The sequence below is a fragment of the Phalacrocorax carbo genome, chromosome 11, assembly GCF_963921805.1.
Source record: "Phalacrocorax carbo chromosome 11, bPhaCar2.1, whole genome shotgun sequence".
Taxonomy (NCBI): Eukaryota; Metazoa; Chordata; class Aves; order Suliformes; family Phalacrocoracidae; genus Phalacrocorax; species Phalacrocorax carbo.
In genome coordinates, this window is record NC_087523.1 from 974,534 (window position 1) to 997,158 (window position 22,625).

The 22,625-nt window shown below is 52.1% G+C and overlaps 1 protein-coding gene across 1 annotated transcript in view; it reads left to right on the forward strand.

Moving 5' to 3' along the window:
* Nucleotides 1–22,403, forward strand: part of AR (androgen receptor) — a 62,529-nt gene extending 40,126 nt beyond the window's left edge. The window contains exons 4-8 of the mRNA XM_064462783.1: nt 6,614–6,901; nt 13,934–14,078; nt 14,965–15,095; nt 15,659–15,816; nt 16,897–22,403. Coding sequence (XP_064318853.1) covers nt 6,614–6,901; nt 13,934–14,078; nt 14,965–15,095; nt 15,659–15,816; nt 16,897–17,052 — 878 coding nt within the window. The 3' untranslated portion in view covers nt 17,053–22,403. The remainder of the gene's footprint in view (nt 1–6,613; nt 6,902–13,933; nt 14,079–14,964; nt 15,096–15,658; nt 15,817–16,896) is intronic.
* Nucleotides 22,404–22,625: the final 222 nt, after the last annotated feature.

The following is a 22,625-nucleotide window of genomic DNA, read 5'->3' on the forward strand; positions in this document are numbered from 1 at the left end:
GCGACTCCTGCAGATGGCGAATGTACGCAGCATACTAACAGTCAGTGAATGCCTGAAAAATGAGGCTGGTGGAGCGTAATGAGATTCTGGAAACAGCTGCAGGTTTCTAATTCCAAAACTGTGAATTTCATTAAACTTTTGTTGGAGTTTCAGGAAACATTCTTTTCCTTAAATTAAACCCTGGATTGCCATTCACACCAAAGCCTCTTTGAACAGAGCGTTCACATTTTAAGATTATTTTTCCCAGGCGGAAAGGGGCGTTTTTCTTTATAAAATTACAGCCACATTATTTTTCTTCACTGAATGGAAGTTCCTCCTGTATCACTGGTAAAGATCCTTGTTACAGTTTGTCTCTGTTCCAAAGCCTGTAGTTCTGCCAAAACCTGAAAAGAGCCCGTATCCAACATCTGAGGTTTTCAGCTGAAAATCTAGAAGCCACAATGTAGATCACTGGGTGGCTCATCTTTGTGTTCATCTGATGTGAGGGTGAGGAAGAAAATACCCTGAAAAACAGGGCTGGTGGACCTGACCCATGATGAAAAGGTCCCGGACAGCGAAGGGGAGAGGAGTCAACGGTGATACAGGGAGGAAAGCCACTGGCAGTGTCGGGCACAGCGCAGGGGAAGGTGGGGGAGCCCTGGCTAGTTAGGTGTGCCAACATTTCAGTTTAAATACTTGCACCGCTGCTGGGATGGGCAGTGCCTCCCAGGGCTGCTGGACTCCTGGAATGTTGTCTTGAAGAACTTGCTACCAAAATGGCTCTGGTTTATTGCTCATCAAGGAGCAATGGGTTGAATTTTATTTCTCCCCAGAACAGTTCTTAGTGCTCAGGTACCAACGAACACGTCCAGTCGGCAGGGCAGGAGCCAGCCTGCTCCCCTCTGCTTTTGCAGCGGCGGGTGGTAAATCTGAGCGGGGTGGGGACACAGCTCCTGGGCAGGGCATGATGCAGAAACGTGCGGCTCACTCTTCCTCCTGGTAGCAAGCAGAAAAAATGAACATCCCAAAAGGTAAAGAAGGCCTAAACCTCACAACGTCAGCCCCGTGCGCTGGCTCTGACTGCTCTCGCTTACGCTCCCACTGTCGCAGGCGAGCCGTTGGCAAACGGCGGGGTGCTGCTGCTGCAGCGCTTCAGGAGCGATGTGTGTGGGTGCGTGCAAGGGCACACTGCGATTTCGGAGCACCGGGGAGGTGCCCAGTCCAGCTGGTGCGGCCAAGCAGGCAGTTTGCTTGCTGAAGCTGCCAGGCGGCTATCTCCATCTCAGTTCTCCGTCTCTGCTGCACCGGTTCTGCCCCCAGCCCTGGTCACCCAGCGCAGCCAGGGGGGAGCGAGGGCAGAGGAGCCTGTCCCGGCGCCGTGCCTGCCTGCACGCCTTCGTGCAGGAGTTCCTGATGGCAGTCATTTCCATGGCTGCTGATGGCCGTTCATGGCCGTGGCGCCCCGGGAAGCTGGGAGCTCCTCTGGGACCCTTCCCTTGTCTGCCTGGGAGGGTCGGGACCGGGCTGCCGCTGCCACCTTGCGCATGGGATTGCTGGGCTCCTGAGCCGGGGGGCGGGTGAGAGGCCAAACCCAGCGCCCTGGTCCACAGCCAGCGGAAGGGCTTCGTAATGCCATCCAAAACAAGCACACTCTTATCCTGAAGTGATTTTTTTCTGGTGAAATTTCCTTAAGTGAGAGAAGACATACATCAGTGTAACCTTCTTCTGCAGGACACACTGACAAAATTAATGCTAATACTGATAGCTGCCCACCCCCCTCTTTTTTTTTTTAAGTTCTTTGGGTCATCCTGACCTGTTCTGCCTCGTCTGTTTTACATTTGTTTTGAATGTCGGTTTAAAGACAATTGTTAAAAACATGCATGCTATGAGTTTGACTACAGTTATTTCTCCCACAGTAGAGAGGCAGAGGGTTTGAAAACACTTCCAAGCTCCAAGCAGTTGTTTTTAACTGCCTGTTAATTATCAGTCGCTTGTAAGGTATAATAGAGCCATCTGTGACCTGCAGCTCTCAGTATGTTTAATGGGAGGAGGAGGAGGTGACATACTGAATACCTTATTTAGGACTCTCTGCTTTGGCACAGAATGGTGATATGTCGAAGCACTTCATTATTGATTGAGATCGTTCTGACCTGCAAGCTGAAATCCATTAAGTGGAATCTTCTCTCCCGATCAACACTGTAAAGCCCAAGAGAAGGAAAAGAAAAAAAAGAAAGGAAAAGAAAAAGAAGTGATAATGCCAGTTTCCTGTGCTTGGTTCTGCCGGTGCACTGTCCCGCCTCTCCCACAGCACCAGTTCCTACCCCGAGCACAGGTGCCTTCACGGCTGCGCGGATCCTGCCAGCCCCCACTGCACTCACAGGCATCTGGGACCCTCCGTCCCGCTCCAGTCTGCACCCTGCAATCTCTCAGCCAGCGCAACTCCTGCTGAACTGCAGAGCTCCAGATTTCATTCACCTCCTGCTCGTTTGCTGCCAGTGCGAGCAAGGTCCCGTAGGCAGTTCCCGCTGTGAAAGCCAAGCACCTCTGCCCTTAGCCGGAGCTGGCAGCCTGCCTCTGCTGTGGGATGGCTGCTGTGCACCTTCAGCCTAGCAACTGCGCTCCATGTTGGTCCTGTCTTGGGGCAAAACCTCCCAAACATGTAAAATTCAGTTCATTTCATTGATGGCAGGGCTAAAAAACTACTGGAATAACTACCAATAGCCTGTCAAAGCCCAAGGCATGAGGTGTACCTGTATTTAGCCCTAATTCCTGTCCAGTTACTGTGGTTAAAGTAGAGCTTCTGTCTTATAAAAACATTTTATATCAATGGAAGCATTTCCAGCAGTGGAGACTCTAACACATTTTTTTGCCACACAGCTGCAGTAGTTAATTACGTTCTGAAAAATAAGATGTATCTTATTTTTCATTTTGTCCGTCCTTGATTTCCAGGAACTGGATCTTCATTATGTCTTTGCTTGCTAGATTGAAATAACTACTTCTATTGAATTTCTGTCCCTGCTGTGGGTATTTGTTGGCTGTGACTTAATAACCCTTTAGCTTTCTGCGTAGCCACCTAGGTAAAATTCTTTACTTCCTTTCTCCAAGGTGCATTGCCTGGTCTTTACTATTCTTACGGCTTCTGCAGTTTGCGAACACCTCCCTCGAACGGTGAATGTGTAATCGCAGATTCCCAGTGTGGGCAGCATCAGTGCTTAAAGGCGGTGGCAAGGTGCTCTCCAGGCCAGCGTTTTCTTCCTTCACATGGCATGGGATCCTGTTCGTCCTGTCTCCGTAGAACCATCCTGCCAGCTCAGGCCTCTCTGTTTGTCCATCAGCTTCTGGTGCAAGCTTGGAGTTTGACACTCATTGAATACAGCGCACTTTTTCAGTTGCTCTATATATCTACCTACCGTGAAACGTACTTTGCTTGAATAGACTGAGCTCATCAGCAGGCCTTAATCAATCTGCTCGGTTATCAGTCCTTAGTGTTCGTTACTGTTTTCCCACCTTGGCACTGTCATACAGACTGTAGTAGACTTTAGTAGAAATGGTTAATTTTTTTTTTGAATGAATGTAGATATTCACTAGTAAAGGGCCATGAATAACCATCATAAGAAACAAACCTGCCTGATGTTGTTTCAACATTTATAATTACTTTTGAGATGTATCACCTGGGTGATTTAGGATCATTCAGTGGTACCATCTGAATTTTAATTCACGTGGGCAAGACTGACTCAGATCTCTTAAACAAGTCTGACATACCAGTACTATTACAAGTATCAACTCAAATTATCTTGCCTGAAAAGACTGGTAGCTTGACAGGATCTGTTTTTGACAAGCCACATGTTGATATTAATAAAGAGTTTAAAGAACAGGATCTAAGTCAAGCCCTGTTTCAGCTTCTCTGTCATTTTGCCTGCAGCTGAAATCAGCGTGTGGTGCCTGGGGCTGGCAGCATTTCTCTGCCATCGCTCGTGCAAAAGCAGTTTTCTTCCAGGTCCCCAGAACTTCCCCGAGTCCCAGCACTTGTGAAAAATCTGTGCTGGAGGCCGGCGCGGTCCCGACCAGCTTCAGAAACGCCTGGCGGGAGGGAGGGCAGGTTAGGTTGCTTAAAATACGTGTCGCTTCAATAACGGCTCTGTGGCGTGCTCCTTAGGGATTCTTGCACTGGTGAATATTTCATTGCGATACCGTATAATTATGTCCTCTAAGCTTTTTTTCAAACGCATATGATGTTTTCCCGATTAAACCCGGATGAACTGCAGGCGCGCCGTGGGTGCGACTCGGGCAGTGCTGTGCCAGCAGCTGCTTTTTGAGGTTTCCTGAGGTTTCCAGTCCCTGCTAACAGCCCAGCCGGTAAACTGCCTCTTTTCAGTCACGCGTGGTGGGGTTTGTCCCACCTTGGTTTGGAGAAGTACGGTGCAGACTTCTGCCTAGCTTAGCTCATCCCAGAAAAAGAGTATAACAGATGTCTTTCCTTTCTATCCTTTTATTTCTGTTCTTGTTCCCAGTAGCTGTTGAGTAGGAGCTCCTACCAAAAGGGGCTTCTGCACAGGTGACTGAATATAAGCCACTCTTTACGTCTGAAGCTTTTTTCCATCTCGTAGCATTGGTATTTCAGTGGTCTGTGGAACAACTGCTCCTGGAAAGCCCAGGCATAGGGCTGCTCTGATCCGAGAGTTATCATTCACTTTCACTGCTCTCCGACACGGAGGGGTTTGGCTTGTGGCTGCAGTCTCAGAGTCAGCATGGTTGGTTACTTGCTCTCCTCTTACTCCACTCAATATCTTTCAGTACTAGATAATTCAATTTCAAGATGAAAAATTAACATTTAAACCAAACCACATGTGTGTTTTACACAGTGTGGGTTTTGGCTCCAGTTGCGCACAGGACCTGACAGGCACTGATTATTCATCCTCGGAAGACACAGTTTGGTCTTTATTTCGTCTTTTAAGACTGGGACCTTTTTTCTCCTAGCAGTGCTCCCGTCTCTAAAGGTCCAGTGCCAAGCACAGCCATGAGACAAGGTTTCTGCCTCAGGTGGAGCCAGCCGTGGCACCTCCTTCCCAAATTAACACAAGGTTGTTTGGAAGTGAGGGATCAGCGTCCCGCGCTCCTCTCCTTCCGATCTGCTTGTCCAGAGCAAAGCCCGAGGGCAGCTTCCAGTGAGGGTGGTGCCGTACCTGTCCCGGGGGATCGGCTCTCCGGGGGCTCGTGAGGGGTGAGCCGGGAGCCTGCGGGTCCTGCTGCTGCCTCGCTGCCGGGGGCTTCTGGAGGGGCGGGCGAGGGGAGGCTCCGGGCTCTGGCTGGGCCGCCACCTGAGCAGGCGGTGGCTGAAGCATGTCACACTGGACCGCAGCCCTCTTTTCCTGTTGCTCTCTCTTATTTTTATTACTCTTTTCTCCTCCTTTTTTACAGAGCAGCCGGTCTTAATTGCTCTTACAGTAGATCATCCAAAGTACATTACTTAAAGATCAATGTTTTGAATTGATTTACAAAGCTGCACTTTAACTTGACAGTTTTATGTTTTGCTGCTTATTTTTCTAATTACAGCTGAAAGGAAATTTGAGATAAGTATCATGTAATGAAGGAGCCAAAGCCCCAAGGACAATTGGTTTGATGTTGTATTCTCTGCTTGAATTAAGCAATCAGCTTTTTTTTCCCCTCTAATTAATTAGGATTTTTGGAGTTGCTACAGAGTGAAAGCTGTTCCTGTCTGCAGCAGCCTGCTAACCCATGTTGTGCTGAACGCCATCACGTAGCTATCGAATTAGGTGAACACAGACTCTGCAAGAATTCTGAAGTCACGCCTCTAAAGCGTGGTATCTGTAACTAGGAGCCGGGTGCACAGGAGAGACACTTTGTCACGGTGACATGGGCGCAGTCGCTGGCTGTCTGCAGTCCCAACCCCACAAGCCCACTCTGCTGGCGTTCCTCTTGAAGCTGGCCAGCAGACCAAGGCCACCCCTGCTCGCGTCTTCTCCTCGTTGGTGGGCTAGCTGGGGAGACTCCAGGGAAACAGCCGTGGGACCACCTGCTAGCTTCTAAAATGTGTTTTCCGTAATATATTTGTAGACTAATGACCCGGCTGGGGGACTGGTTATAGGGCAGCAGGGGTTGCAGGAGCCCTGGACTCTTCCCTCAGTTGCATCCCGCTTCCACTCTGGCCTGGGATGGAACAATCCCACCTAAGCATACGAGTGCAATGGCTTTTTTCCCTGGAACGTGTGCATCTACCGGGTTTATTTGCTTGCATTGCTTCCCTTTTTAATTGCATGTGAGTTGTTTGAATTATGTCACCTCTTCCCTCTTTTCCCCAGTTCTCCCTCTCCATTTCTAAGTGGGAGTTAATGTGAGACTGGTCATGGCTGAGGATGTAAATGGTGCTTGTTCATTTCCATGTAAGATGAACAGGCAAATGTATTTCCTTGTACAGCGCATGCTCCCTTTTGTCCTTAGGTGAGGTCTGCGGTACCAAGTCAGTCTTTGGGCAGTGGGCACTGAAGGAGTAGCTGCTGCCAGCTATCAGTTTCCCTTTCCTCATAGATATAAGTGATGGAGCTGGAGGCCAAGAACCCTCAAGTTTTATGTTTTTTATTTTTAAGCATCACACTAAAGTGTGTCATTTCCACAGCCCGCAAGCTGAAGAAGCTGGGTAACCTGAAGACACCAGATGACATGGAGGCAGCCAGCTCATCCAGCCCCACAGAAGAGCAACCTCCCAAGATGGTGATGACGCACATTGATGGATACGAGTGCCAGCCCATCTTCCTCAATGTCCTGGAGGCCATTGAGCCTGGCGTGGTGTGTGCTGGCCATGACAACAGCCAGCCAGACTCCTTCTCCAACCTGCTGACCAGCCTGAATGAGCTCGGAGAGAGGCAGCTGGTCTACGTGGTCAAATGGGCGAAGGCCTTGCCAGGTGAGGAAGAAAACTAACAAATCCCATCCCTTCCCTGGCACATGCCTGAAGCCCCCTGCGTGCATCACCTGGCGTGGGTTTTGAAGGGGGCAGTGCGCAGCCCATGCCCCACCATCACCCAGTTCCTTGGGGGAACGTCTTCACAAGGTGCCTGGCTATGTAATATCTCCATAAAGCAGGCTGCAGCAGCAGCAGGTTTGTCTCCTTTGGGTGGCTGGTTGATGGGAGAGGCGACGGGGCGGGTGACAAAGTATGTAGAAGCTTTTGCTTTGGGGTCTGTCCCTGCTGATAACCCCCAGCACCCAGTGCTGTGTAGGCATGCATCTGCTTCCCCGTGTGGGAAGGGCTGTTGCTGGTCAGGGGTTCAGGGTGTTGCTCTCTTCCCGCTCTCCCTGCAGGGGTTTTGCTTCACTTCCAGGGCTGTGTCCACCAGACCTGCAGAAGCCTTCTCTAAACAAGCATTAGCCCCATCCCGTGACTTGCATGAAGCGGTGGAAAGGGTGAATTCCCCAGGTGAATCAGAAGTGTGCGACGTCACGATGTGAAAGTGAGCTGGGGGAGACTGGGCTGCGGTAGCTGAGGCCTGAGAGAGGGGAGAGATCCTTCCTTGAAGTTTTTGCCTTTTGCAAGCCAATTAATTGTAAAATAGCAAAAGAGAAATACACAATCCCAAAGGGCTTCTTCCTGGCAGTCAGGTTGCTCTTGTGTGACAGGCTGATGGAATATATTTGTGATGCATTCAGAGTCATGATATGGGAGTACATCAGGTTTGGAAAGTTTCCAAATGGTAATAGTTATCAGGTGCTGTAACTGAAAACATCCCGGAGATACACGTGTTGCACTGAATACACTTCTTGGTTCGGAGCATCGAGGCTACCAGTCTGTAACACGCTGCCCCTTGCACGTTGTAATCCCGCCAGCTGAATGAGTGGAATGACAGAGGGCTGGGATCACTTGGGTGCAGTGGGATCCAGTTCACCTTCCGGCATTCCTGAGCGTGGGGCGTGGGGGCGATACCAAGCTGGCCCTGTTCCTCAGGAAATGCCACAGAATGCAGGGATCCTACCCTTTATGTGTGGGGTGACATGACCAAAGGAGGAAACTGAGGCAAAGTAAGTTTGCCACTCGATGCCAAAACCTGGCGGTGAACTTCAGGCAGATGCTTGGCATTCCCAGAAATTCAGCAGCCCCCCTGGAAGTAGCTTGACTGGTAGTGGAGGAGGGGTGTTAGTCTGAACGTGCTTAAGCGCAGGATAGCCCATTCTAGTTCTTATATTCTTGAGTCAGAAAAGGTTCACCTAGCTTGTGAAACCAGGGACAAATCATGCTTTCTTTTCCGTCTTATCTACATCAGACGTCAAGATTTCTTCAAAAATGTGCACAGAGACACCACCAGACCAGACCGGCAATCCGGGGGCTGAGGTTTTAAAACTGCGGTGGTGCTAATGGAGAGGAAGAGTGCTTTGAAAAACATTTTTCATTGTAACCACCCCCTTACCACAGGCTTTTCCTCTCCCATACTGCACCTGATCTCTGACCCCATGGTGGGTGGCTGTGCAGCAGAGCCAGCTGCTGCACCGCTGCCCCCCGGGGCCGGCGCCCGCTCTGCCAGTGATGGCATCTGGGCGAAATTAATTCTAATGTTCGTATGTCTGAGCGGTCACCGCTCTCTGAGCAGTTACAGTATAACCGCAGCCCCCTCGGCAGGCTGGGGGATTGCTTACGGCGGGCAGCTCTCCTGCGTGGGCGCGCTGTGATGGGGGGCTGCCCTCCCCATCCCGCCGGCTGCCGAGCTGGCACTGGCCTGAACACCAGCATCCCCATGCCCGCAGCGAGAGGCAAAGCCACTTTGTTTTGCCCAGCTTTCTCTCAGGGGTTCTTTGATAGGTGCCAACACCAGGGTTCAATGGTAATAACCACAAATTCGCCACGTAGTCATGCGCCTGATATTTTCCAGGGAAGGCATAAACAACCGCAGCACTATTGCTGCTCCGGTGGCCCAGGCAGTGGTCACGCAGCCCCTTCACTCGAGCAGCAGTCCAGCTACCGCTGCGGCGCGGATCGCGTCCGCTGCTGGCTCCTGCCTGCTGGTGCTCGGCCGGGAGCCGGGGCAGCGCTGGCTGGCTCCTGGAGCGGGCAGCTGCGCCCAGGCACTGCCCTTCCCTGCGCACGCCACAGCCACCTCGCTTTTTGGGTAAACTAGCAGAACCCTACCCCATAGCCAGAGGTTGTTTATTATCTATAATTTATTTAAATTATGTTTTAGTTAATAAAGCAGAAGTGTTTTCAGTTCCCAGGTCTGCAGGCTGGCCAGGCGGCCTGACGCTCGGCAGGCTCAGGAGAGGGGCGCTGTGAGCAAATGCATGCAGGGAGAGAAGTAATGGAAAAAGAACCCAAGCGATATAAAACAGTGGGATGCAGTTGTTTTTATCAAAACAGGAAGATCTTCACGCGGTCTGTTGGGAGACTGGGGGCTGTTTAACGAACGCCGTGGCTGGCGAGGTGCAATGGGAGCGGAGCGGAGGGCTCGGCCGGCTGCGGCAGTGCCACGGCGCATCCTGCTCTGGCTGCGAGGAGGAACAGCGCCCAGGGCCAACAGCCAAAGCAGCCGTCTCAGCGGGTGTTCCTGGTGCCGAGCAGACGAGCCTTGCTCTGTCCTTGCCGTGCAAGGCAGCCCAGCAGCAGGCGTCAGCGAGCTGCTGGAAGTGCTGCGTGCTCCTCAGTAGGTCCACAGTAAGGGTGGAAGCGTTGTCTCCTCTTCCCCTTTCCTCATTAACGAAGCACATCTGGCACAAGCATTGGCTTAACTAGGAGTAAGCAGCCCTGTGTGTTAGTTAAGATACATATCAATGTAAAGGGGCAAAGGTTTTAGATCCCAGTAACTGCTGCTGGTGGGAGGAGGGGGATGTGGCACCTGTGATAGGGGTAGTACTGGCAGTAGAGTGATATTGGTTAATAGGTGATTATTAACCTTGCATCCTGCATCAAACAGCACCTGTATTCCAAGAGTGATTAATATGCAGCAAGGTGTTCCTGTGCTTCTTCCAGTGAGGTTTCAGAGATATCCTGGAAACAAGACTGCAGCGGGTGGCAGCATGTCTGAATCCTGCTCACCTGCAGTGGCAGTATCAGCCTCTGCACCATAGAGAAAATGCAATGTATGGCCCTTTCGACCATGCAACTGAAATTCTGCATAGGACAAGGTAGGATCAAACTGTGGTTTCCCTGGAAAGGAAGATTAAATAACCACAGCTTCCCAAGAAAGCTGCTGAAACACAGAATTAAAAAATCTGATTAAATCCATAAAATCTGTCCACTTCAAGGTGAGTGGAAGGGATTTGTATTTTCCCTTTTCCATACACCTAAGTTCAGTAAAGGTGTTACAGTTAATTTAGATCAGCACTCAGACACATTAGTTTAAAGATAATTTTAACTGGCAGCAAATGAAAAGTTTTCAGTTCATTCCTGAAGCTGTTCGGAGATCAGTCAATAAGGAATAACTGGCCTGGAGGTGTACGAGGAAGGGCTGCTTCTCAGCAGGGCAGTGGAGGGGCCGGGGCAGGCTGCAGCTCTGCTGCCCGTAAGGCAGATGAACACACCCTTTGTGTTTTCAGCAAGTCGGTGGACGTGGTGAGGTGAAATACTCCGCTGGCTATGATGGGAGATGGACCTATTTATCAGAGCTATTCCACAGTCTCTGTGTACTTGCTGTTAGCTGAGGCTCCACAGGTGCTCCGGGCCACTGCCTGCTCGCTTGCTTTTCTGTTCCAAACACAGCATACCTAACTCACCCCTGAGCTGTGAGGATACAATTATTTGTGCATCTTTTTCCATTCTCTGGACAATAAAATTTCCATATACAAATGAGTATTTGTTTATATTAGAAATGTTACTTACGGCAGCTTGTGAGGTGCTCAGCTGCTGATCTCTTATGAAGATATCATTTTGGCACAGCAGTGCATCAAGAGACAATATAAAGAATGTATTTCCAAACTATGCTGCTTTGCTATTTGTCACAAGACAAAAGGTATGCCTTGATCCTTCTCAGGTCGTTAGTAAATTTAATTTTACCTGCTATGATTTCACTCTGTAGAAGGTGACTTCATTTGGGTCTCTTCAAAATACGCCAACACTAAAAATGTAACAATATATTTTGGCAATAGATTTGTATTTATTTTCTTCTACAGTGATTTTGGCCATACGTCACCTGGAGCGGGGAGGCTTCCAGGAAATTATAGCTATCTGGTTTCTGAAAATCAGTTTTGTTCCAAGGCATTTCAGCTCAGAAAGCGGAAGCAGGGACTCCTGTTAGAACAGTTGGCTACTGTGTTTGTAGAACTTGTTTTTGTGGGCAAGCAGAAGGCGGATCTGCCGCGGATGTTGGTGTTTCCAGTGGCCTGGTCCTGCTGGCGCCGGACCCAGCCAGAGGGAGGGTGGATCGTTTGTGTGAATTAGGGTTACACTTCACAGAGTTTGCTGTTCACGGGTGTGTTTTCTGTCTCCAACTCACTTACAGAATATCAGTTTCCTCTTTGGTGGTAGGTTTTATGGGCCTGGCTCCCAGAATATAGGCACAAGGGAACCTAAATGTCAGAGACCTCCGATTTGCTGCCTTCCTCCCCCACCTCATCGTCTCCATCACGCCTTGGCTGGCAGTTCGTTTCTGGCCCTACAGCACCTCCTGGGCCCAGCTTCTCATAGGGAAGTTCTTGCATCTCTTTGGAAGGCAGAGCATCTGTCATCATAGATACATTCATATTCGCAGGGTTTTCTTGTCTGCCTGGTTAAGAGCATCTTTCCCGGGATCTCCTTCACCCAAGCGCGCTGGGGGGTGTGTCCCCGCCGTCGTGTCGGGAGGGCTGGCTGTGCTGAGCCTTCTTCAGAGCTTCCTTCAAACCGTGGCACAAGTTCTGACCGTCAGCCTCCAGTTTGATCGGCTCTTCCGTGTTTGCTTTGTTTTTCAGTAGAGCGTCATCCACTAATTCCCTCGGAGGGCAAGATATGTTTTTCCTTCAAAGAGGAATTTAAAAATGGGAAAATCCCAGCCTTATGTGTTTGGGGGGATGAGTGTGTAGCAGGCTGAGGAAATGTTCATCCTCATCTCTTGGTGCCGGTGTGGGAGTGTTCCCTGCACCGTCTCGCTGCCTGCTCACCGCAAACTCTCAACTGCAGGGACCAGCAGCATGGCGTAACTCCAGTTTTTCTGATCTTTTCAGAAAGTCTAGGCGAGGGAAAAGAACAGCGGCAAGTACGGAGCAGGAGCAAATTCAGGGAAGCAGTCGCTGTGAATGGCTTCGGTTTTACTAGGCAGGGAATTAATCTTTGGTAAATTTACTGGATGAATAGAAAGGTTTTTTACATCATGCAGTATTGTAATTAAGTATGAAACTCTAATTTAGACATGTCCTGGAGGTGAGTATGACTGATTTTGTGCAGTCCTTGAGTTGCCCAGATGCCTTGTCAGTACTTGTGTGTTGTTAGCAAGATTGGCTCTGGCTGCCAGGAGCTCGTGTTCAGCTCGAGGCTGAGAGCCCTCCTGATGGGAATCGCCTGGCCAGGTTTGGTAGGACACGGCTTGTGCGCACGCTTCAGTTTTCTGATGCGGTGACGTGCCAGCATGAACGGAAAACGTACAAATGTAAAGCAAGTTTAGTCAGCAATAAAACATTCCATGCCGCGTGCTCATTTGCGGTTGACAGCTTCCCAAGATGCTTGCCTCAATGGGTTATAATTACACACTGGAGGTGTTAGGATTGCTTTAATATTTGATTGAAATAACATACGATTTTCTTGAAACCAGATTACATTTCACTGCTCGCAAGTATCTGGAAAAATGTACAGTGTTGGAGGTGATGTTTTCGTGTGTGTTGTAAACATGCCTGGGATTTAACGGTGAACGACCATCTGGGAATACTAATTTGAATTTAACTGATATTTTTGTTTAGCTTGTGATTCAGCAGAGGTTTTCATATTCTTTTTCATAGTCATTAGATAAACGCACTGTGTATTTGAGAGAGGAATCAAAACAGTCCGTTAACTGTGTGATGAGGCCTCAGGGTTACTTGCTGCCTCTGAGCATTATACATTAAAATCCATTTAGTTAAATTTGGTGAAGACCTAACAGGTTGACAATAATGGAAGTTTTTTGGCTTATTTCCTTGAGTGCCAGCATTGCACCAAAGGAGGTAATTGGTTACTGAGGGCTTGTTTCTGCCTCAGTGCCTGGAGAATGGGATACGGTTAATTGTATTGCTGCTGGGGCTCCCGCTCCCCTTGAACTGATTTATTTCTGTTAGCAGAGCAGAGCAAACAAATCCTCATGGGCTATTTATTTCACTTACTTCTGACATACTGTCTCACGTGGTAACTGTGAATGTTTTGGAGCGGAGGCTTTGGGGGTTACGCCGAGGCTGCAGAGCATACGGCACAGCAAGACTCGGTCGGTCTGGGTGCCCGATGAGTTCCAGAAGCGAGGGCCGGGGCAGGGCGAGCGTGGTGCCGCGAGGCTGGACCTGCTCAGCACCTATAGTTGGGCTCTTACCCCGCGGGACTTTTGGAAGTCGCTAAATCCCATCCTGCTGTATCTTTTGTGTCCAGTCTGTTGCAGAATGAGGCTTGCTCACCTCACTGCATCTCGCAAAGCCTTCAAACACCATTTGTGACGACCTTTGAAACCCTTAGGGGGAAGATGTCATTTACTACCGCTTGTCACCGCTTCCTTTAAACCGCTTTGCTGCTTGTGTTTTTCTTTATCCCCTCCTTGTGCCCGGGGATCCCCTTTCTCCCCTTCCAGCTGCAGTTCTGTGCTTTGGCTGTTTCTGGTTGCCCACCAGGGTGTGAGCACCTGGCCGCTCACACTGCGGTTGTGTCACCCGCCTGCGCGTGTGTGTCCTGGGGTGAGCGGAGGCTGGGCTGTGGGCCGCCTTGTCAGCACAGGAGCACTGCGGGAGGAATGGAGTCTGTGCGAAAGCAGTCCTGGTAATTGCAGGAAGCCAATACTGATTTGTGACGCCCCCCTCTCATTTTTAATAGGCTTTCGCAACCTGCATGTAGACGACCAGATGTCCATAATCCAGTACTCTTGGATGGGCCTTATGGTTTTTGCTATGGGTTGGAGATCTTTCACCAATGTCAATTCCAGGATGCTTTACTTCGCTCCAGATTTGGTCTTCAACGAGTAAGTGAGAAATAACAACGATCTAATATTGTGCTTTGTCTGGGTCCGACTAGGCAAGAAATGCGAACAAGACAAGGAATTTGCTTTCCCATCTGCTTATGAAATGTACAGCTTGAGTGATCACGCTTTCAGAGCTGACCAACAAAGCATGGGAGGACCCTGCTCTTCTGCTCTAATTGCTCTGTGGTGATTGCTGGGAGCAATAAGGAGAGTTGCGATGTCTCTCCTGGTCCTTCTTCCCTTTCCCTCCACCTTGCCTTGGGTTTGACTTTCATCAAAGCACGATCAAGTGCTGGTGCTGGGTGTGAAGGGCCGGTCCATACAGACCTGCCTTTTTTCGAAGGGATTTGAGTTCCTGTTTTCAGCTTGGTTGATCAGCTGGAGCGAGCAGAAACACAAACAAACGTATATTGTAAATTCCTGATGGATTCTTTGTGATGTACCGTCAGCTTAGAGCTGGGGAGGGTTTGTTGACACTAAGGTAGAAGAGCTTTAAAGCAGTAACTAAGCACAGCAGTAAGCAAAACCACACCTCTCTGAGAGCTCTGAGGTCAGCTTCACATCCCTTGTGGGTAGCCACATCTGGTGAATCACTGCAGTCGTTTTTCAGGAAGGCAGAAGGTCAAAGAAGCCCTGTAGATCCCAGGTAGTCATCCATTTCCAGATGAAGAGGATTGCACAAGGGCATTCTGGAAAATGTTCCTCTCCTGCACACAGGCCTGTTGCTGCCAGCATCTCCCCAAGACAGAGCTCAGGTTCTTGGCAGCGGGGATGTGCCAGGCGAGGCCGGGATTGCTGGGTCGGGCAGAGCATGTCCTCCTCGACACACCCCACAGGCAACAGGCAAGGATCTCCTTGCCATGCGTTGCACATCTTGCCCTACCAGGTACCGGATGCACAAATCCAGAATGTACAGCCAATGTGTCAGGATGCGGCACCTCTCTCAGGAGTTCGGGTGGCTTCAGATCACACCCCAGGAGTTTCTCTGCATGAAGGCTCTACTCTTCTTCAGTATTAGTAAGTACTTACATCCTTTCCTCAACAGATCTCCAGTTGCTATACACTGTATTGCCCTAGAGGTGTCTGGTGCTTCCCCTGTGCATGTGCAGGTACTCACACTTCCACAGCCCTCCCTCGGGATGTTCTCCTCTCTGCTTCAACCTCAGCTGCTCAGAGACAAGCAGGTGCCAAGCTTCAGGGTGCCAGCGGCCAGCTCCCCGGCAGCTGGCCCACCCCACCTCTGCACATTGCAGCATTTCTCCCATGCAGCTCCGGCAAGAGGTTGCTCCTCAGCCTAACTGCTGGCATCATGGGGACCTCCAAGCATCAGCTGCTGCGCAGGAAAATAGTGCTGCAATTTATTACCTTGGCCCTCTTTTATAACAAATGCTGAACAAGAGTCCTTGGGTTAGCAGTAGCCCAACAAGCTGATCAGAGCGAGGGCCGCAGCAGAAGCCGGGCTGGTGGGCAGGTCTTCCCTGTTAGGTCTGCACCGACCACCTCTTCAGCCTTCCTCTTGCTCTTTTATTCTCTCCGCTCTTTGGGCAACTCTTACTGTTTTCTTCCCCTCTTCCATCCAGTTCCAGTGGATGGCCTGAAGAACCAGAAGCTCTTTGATGAACTTCGAATGAATTACATTAAGGAACTTGACCGTATCATCGCTTGCAAGAGGAAGAACCCTACCTCCTGCTCTCGGCGATTTTACCAGCTCACCAAGGTCCTGGACTCCGTGCATCCTGTAAGAGAGGACAGTGAGATGTCTATGTATACACATAAGAAATTATATACGAAAGAAACTCTTTACAGAGGGAATGATTGTTCCTGGAACAACCTCCCCAGGGTCGTGGTAGTCGCCCTCATGGGAAGTTTTCAAGATGCGATTGCACAGGGCGCTAGGGAGCCTCATCCAGGCTCCTTCCCCCAGGGAAGGTTGGACCGGGTGACCTTTCAGCTCCCGTCCAACCTGGCTGTTCGATGATTCTGTGATTCATTCTGGTCTGTTCTTTAACAGACCAGTTCTTTAACTCTTGGCACACCTTTGCAGGGACAGTATTGCAGTGTGCTCCCAGATCAAGCAACAGAGAAAAGACAGATGCTAACCCTACTGAGGGAGTGAAAGTTGTCTGTGTCTCTCTCCCTGCAACAACCGCTCTTGTGCTTGGGCTTATGGGCTTCCTTTTTTAGCAAGGAAAAGCTCTATAGATACTTTTCAATCGTCAGCCTAGCAGAACAGCTCAAAATCTCCCTTCCCCCAGTGAGTCTTCTCTGCTTACAGCATTGAAAACAAATGCTCTGTTTGTGACTTGAGGTTGTACTGATGAGACGTGAGCTAGACCTTTCCTCTTTCCTGGCATTCAGCATCATGACCATACAGTTATATGTCTACAAGCAAAAGTAATTCTTGATAAGTGAAATCAGCAGCATCTGCACATAGCAAGACAAATTTCCATAGGAGTAAGAAAGTGCCATTTTTATGCATCCCTATTTTTGTGGGACTCAGCAATGTCTGAGTGTGAAGGGCCTTGGCAAAATACCCTACATGCTCCCAGGATGGGGAGTTCCCTTGCTCATCCGTGGGAGCTCTGCCATGGGTATTAGCACATGCCTACATGGATGTGGACATGCATGCGTTGCTCTCTGGCCATATCACTGCCATCTGATAACTGCTAGCAGGGCAGTGATGGCCAGAGAGCAAAGCAGGTCCCGCTGCAGCAAGGTCCAGCCCTGACCTGCTGTGCCTGCTAACATCTGCTTGCTGTCTTCCAGGGAAATCGCTGACAAGGGACTTCTCACCTAACAGACTTTCTTCCTTTCCCAGATTGCCAAGGATCTGCATCAGTTTACATTTGACCTTTTAATTAAGGCACATATGGTGAGCGTGGACTACCCTGAAATGATGGCTGAGATAATCTCTGTGCAGGTCCCCAAGATCCTGTCTGGAAAAGTCAAGCCTATCTACTTCCACGCACAGTGATCTTCCGGGAGGACCTCCCAGTTCTGCCACCCGCATTTCTGCCATCTCCTGCCTGTTATTTCTGCACTACTGTACTGCAGTGCCTTGGGGAATCCCCTCTACAGAGGCGGTGTGCCAAGAAGTTGGACAGTTACAAATGACTACCTGCTGGGATTCCTGAGATCTCTATTTTTCCTGAGGTACCTCTGAACTGAACTACCTGCCACGGCTTCTGCCTAGATTTGGCGGGTTCGCTGTGCCGGGGCGGGGGACTGTGGCACGGCGGCAGCGGCACCATGTCTACACTCTCTCGTTTGTGTGTTTTCCACAGTGACTTTTAGTGGCCCAGGGCCAAGGGAGAACGGGACGATTGCCAGCAGCTGTTGGGTTTGGATTTTTTTAAAAATCAGAACAAGACAAGAAGCAGGTTGAACCTATAAGTTTGGGTGTGGGTTACTTTACTGGCCTTCTTCAGGACTTTTTATTTGCATTGTGGTGCTGGGAAGCAGTCGAGCTAAAATATTGCAGTAGAGAAAGACAGAAGAGCTGGGGCGACAAGGCGAATTCACAGGCCCTGCTGTTGGGTCCGAAAGCTGCTGCACAGCTGATGTGGGGTCTGCTCCGACAGCACGCCACCGCCGTCTGCAGCCCCGCAGCCCTGCCTGCGCAGCAGCGCGGACGGGCGCTCGTGTTAGCTAATGGAGCGTCACGGGGTTGTCAGCAGAAGGGCTGGAGAGGAAGATGACCTTCGGAAGTCCCCAAAGATGGTGGATGTCTACTGTTTTCCACCTGGGATATTTTTCCTATGGCCAGTCAAGCTGGATCTCAGCCCGCCCCACAGATGCCCAGGCACTCAGCAGTCACATTCCCATCCTCGACAGCTGCTGTTCCTCCGACACAGCCGTACCCACCTCCACAAGTGCCTGATGTCCTCAGACCTCCCAGTCTCCCAGCTCCATGGGCACCTGAAGCCCCCTGCCCAGCCCCTCACCAGCTCTGCTCCCGCTGGGTGCCCACAGACCCCGGGTTTCTGGCTACACTACTTAATTGCCATTTGTCCCAGCTACTCTTTCTGATGCCAGCAGACAAGCGTCCCAGGAGCAAAGCAGTGGGGCCAGGATCTGTGGGAGCTGCAAGGCCATGGGACCCTGCTGTTAGACCTGTCCTTTGGGAGGTGGCTGTAGTAACTGGCTGGTGCTACCACGGTGCTTCAGGGGCTTGTAAAGGAAATGCCGAAGAGACCTTCTGCCTTTCTGAGCAGTGCACGTGGCTCCTGCGAATTGCAGTGGTTGATTGCAGCCTGTGGGGACAGTGTCCCACATGGCCTGTTCCACGCACACCATCCCACACACACTGTCCCACGTGCACCGTCCCACACGCACTGTCCCGTGCACAACGTCCCACACGCACTGTCCCACGCACAGCATCCCACACACACCGTCCCACACACACTGTCCCACGCACAGCATCCCACACACACCGTCCCACACACACTGTCCCACATGCACCGTCCCACACGCACCGTCCCACATGCACTGTCCCACGCACACCATCCGTGCACACCATCCCACGCACACTGTCTCACATGCACCGTCCCACACACACTGTCCCATGCACACCGACCCACACACTCTCACGTGCACCATCCCACACGCACTGTCCCACGCACACTGTCCCACACGCACCATCCCACACGCACCATCCCACACGCACTGTCCCACACGCACCATCCCACACGCACCATCCCACACGCACCATCCCACACGCACTGTCCCACGCACACTGTCCCACACGCACCATCCCACACGCACCATCCCACACGCACCATCCCACACGCACTGTCCCACACGCACCATCCCACGCACACTGTCCCACACGCACCATCCCACACGCACCATCCCACACGCACTGTCCCACACGCACTGTCCCACGCACACTGTCCCACACGCACCATCCCACACGCACCATCCCACGCACACTGTCCCACACGCACCATCCCACACGCACCATCCCACACGCACCATCCCACACGCACTGTCCCACACGCACCATCCCACGCACACTGTCCCACACGCACCATCCCACACGCACCATCCCACACGCACTGTCCCACACGCACTGTCCCACGCACACTGTCCCACACGCACCATCCCACACGCACCATCCCACGCACACTGTCCCACACGCACCATCCCACACGCACCATCCCACACGCACCATCCCACACGCACTGTCCCACACGCACCATCCCACGCACACTGTCCCACACGCACCATCCCACACGCACCATCCCACACGCACCATCCCACACGCACCATCCCACACGCACTGTCCCACACGCACTGTCCCACGCCCACCATCCCACGCACTCCATCCCCCGTGCGCTGTCCCACATGCACCGCCTGTCCCCAGCCGTTCCACATGACATGGTGGTGGCACAGCCTGCGCCCAGGCTGCTGCACACAGGCTGCAGCTCTGCCGTGGGGACAGATAACGGGCACTCAGTCTACAGCCAGCAACGGCTGATCAGTCGGCAGCTGCTGGTGAGTCCCAGCAGTTGGGAACATCTGGGAAAAGCAGGCTGTTTTTCCAGGCCTAAGCGCTGGCTTGACTCTGTTTCATACCTCAATTTCAAAGACAGCGCAGGCCCACCTGACGCCCGTATTCAGATTTGTTTATTTGGCTCTGCTTTCCACAACGTGGCCAAGCCTGCATTGCCCGCGGTGCTTCAGTTCCCCACTTCCCACACAGCCACGAGCCCACCAAAACCACCTGCTCAGCCCTGCCCGGGGGTGTAGGTGAGCGCGGCACGTACAGGGTCTTGCCAGGGTAATACTTCTTATGGGGGGCTGCAGCGCGCTCAGGCTTTACTGGCACAGGCATCTATGAGGGGTGATCATGCTGGTACAGGCAGACAGCAAGTCTGTGCCTTGCCACGCGGGGTCCAACGGCGGGCAGTGGTTTTGCCACTGTGGTACAGAGCAGAGCTTGTGGTGGAGCCATGCCCACCCGGAGCCCTGAGCCTGCCAGAGCCCTGTGCCCGCCAGATCCCTGTGCCCACCTGGAGCCCTGTGCCCACCTGGAGCTCTGTGCCCGCCAGTTCCCTGTGCCCACCTGGAGCCCTGTGCCCACCTGGAGCTCTGTGCCCGTCAGATCCCTGTGCCTACCCGGAGCCCTGTGCCTACCCGGAGCCCTGTGCCCGTCAGATCCCTGTGCCCACCTGGAGCCCTGTGCCCACCTGGAGCCCTGTGCCCACCTGGAGCTCTGTGCCCGTCAGATCCCTGTGCCCACCTGGAGCCCTGTGCCCACCTGGAGCTCTGTGCCCGCCAGTTCCCTGTGCCCACCTGGAGCCCTGTGCCCACCTGGAGCTCTGTGCCCGCCAGTTCCCTGTGCCCACCCGGAGCCCTGTGCCTACCCGGAGCCCTGTGCCCGTCAGATCCCTGTGCCCACCTGGAGCTCTGTGCCCGCCAGAGCCCTGTGCCCACCAGAGCCCTGTGCCCGCCAGAGCCCTGTGCCCGCCAGAGCTCTGTGCCCACCCGGAGCGCGGTGCCCACCTGGAGCTCTGTGCCCGCTGGAGCCCTGTGCCCGCCAGAGCCCTGTGCCCACCCAGAGCCCTGTGCCCGCCAGAGCCCTGTGCCCACCCAGAGCCCTGTGCCCGCCAGAGCCCTGTGCCCGCCAGAGCCCTGTGCCCACCCGGAGCCCTGTGCCCACCAGAGCCCTGTGCCCACCCGGAGCGCGGCGCCCACCCGGAGCGCGGCGCCCACCTGGAGCGCGGTGCCCACCCGGAGCGCGGCGCCCACCCGGAGCGCGGCGCCCACCCGGAGCGCGGTGCCCACCCGGAGCGCGGCGCCCACCCGGAGCGCGGTGCCCACCCGGAGCGCGGTGCCCACCCGGAGCGCGGCGCCCACCCGGAGCCCTGTGCCCACTGGAGCGCTGGCACGGCCCTCCAGCACCGAGACGCCACAAGCACAAAACAAATGCCGGAGACTGTAGAGGTGAACCTGACGAGAGAAGTGCAGCACATCGCGCTGTGTCCCCCCGCGTAATACCAGCTACTCCTGCTTCTCAGATGTCTTCAAAAGCGAAGGGGACGAGGTTTAGGCCGATTGATTGCCACGTGTGTGTTGTGCAGAAAGCAGTGCCAGTGCTTCTGCTGCTTGGGCCGTGCAGGAGCTGAGCATCGCCATCAGCTCTTCAGGCAAATGCCGTCATGGTACATCTGGGTTCTTTGCAAATTCTCAGCAAGAACAATTTTCCTTATACTTTTCAGTCATGCTATGGGATTTTCATTAAAGGAAGGGGTAGGGAAAAACCCAAAACTATCGAAGGGGAGGATCTCTCTTTACGGTTATTTGTAATGGCTTTTCCTCCCTGGCTGGCTCTGGCTCTGACTGTGCTCTTCCTCCTGAAATCCCGCCATGTGGGTGGCAACCGAATCTGTAGATGACCTTCCTGAGTGCCAGCCAACAGGACGGTGTTCTTGATAGCCTTTCCTATTTTAGAGGGCTGCAAGCATTTTAAATGTTGATGTGATCTACTACTGATATTTGCAAATGAACCGGTAAAAAAATCCTGCTGGTGCATTCCTCTCTTGTGGAACGTTTTCTGGCTATTAGCAGAAGAATACAATGAATAACTGGGTTGGTAATGCCCTGATCTGTCATCAGCAGGAGGGTGTTTACGAGCAATCTGAATCGCTTCTCTGAAGAGCTTTATATTTTGCACGAGCTCATGTCAGTAAAGTTTTCATTAGTCAATGAGAGAGGAGGTATCCTGCTGGGTACTTTTCTGCTGGGAGATTGGGAAGAAATCAGACTTAATAGGGATTTGCATACACTGATTTGCTGGTGGAAGCATAGTGCAAAAGAAAAACGTTTTTGAAGGGGATACTGCCTATGTATAATCTGCCAGCCACATGCAACTCACGCGTATGGTGGCTCCCCAGCTGCATAAGCTTTAAGAAGGGGGCAGGAGCTCCCCTGAAGTACCCCTGGCCGATGGGGCAGGGGAGCAGTCAGGCTGCCTTCGTCGACAAGTTCCCCAGAGGCCCTGGGCGCTCAAGTGGGGCGCTGGGGTTATGTTCTGCGTCTCTTCAGCGTCAGAGCAAGCTTCTGCAACTTTTTATTCAAAAATTGACTTTTTATGATACTGTTAGAGGAGTGACCGGAGGGCGTGGGAACCAGGATCGCCAGCACCTGAGTCTCTGTTTGCCAGGGAGCGTTAGTGCTGTTTCCTTGTTTATTTTCCTGGGCTGCTGCAGGAACTGGGGAAAAAAGAGGCTTGAGAAATACCAAAGTCCAGATCCTGCCATATATATTTGTACTTTGTGTTTTCTTGTCTACTTTTGTTTTAATAAAGCAAAGAGGATTTCACCATCTTCACAGTCATGTAGAAGCTGCCCCTGAGGCTCCCCTCGGGACAGCCGAGCCATGGGAGAGGGGACCCCCTTGGCATCGCTGACTCACACCGCCGGGGAGCAGACCTTGTCCCAGTCCCGCTTCAGTTTCACTGGCTCTGCTCTGGTTTATGTAGGGTGCGTGGGCTTTTGTGCTGGCTTAATCTGGGTCCCGGCTCAGACCATCAGCTCCCGCCGA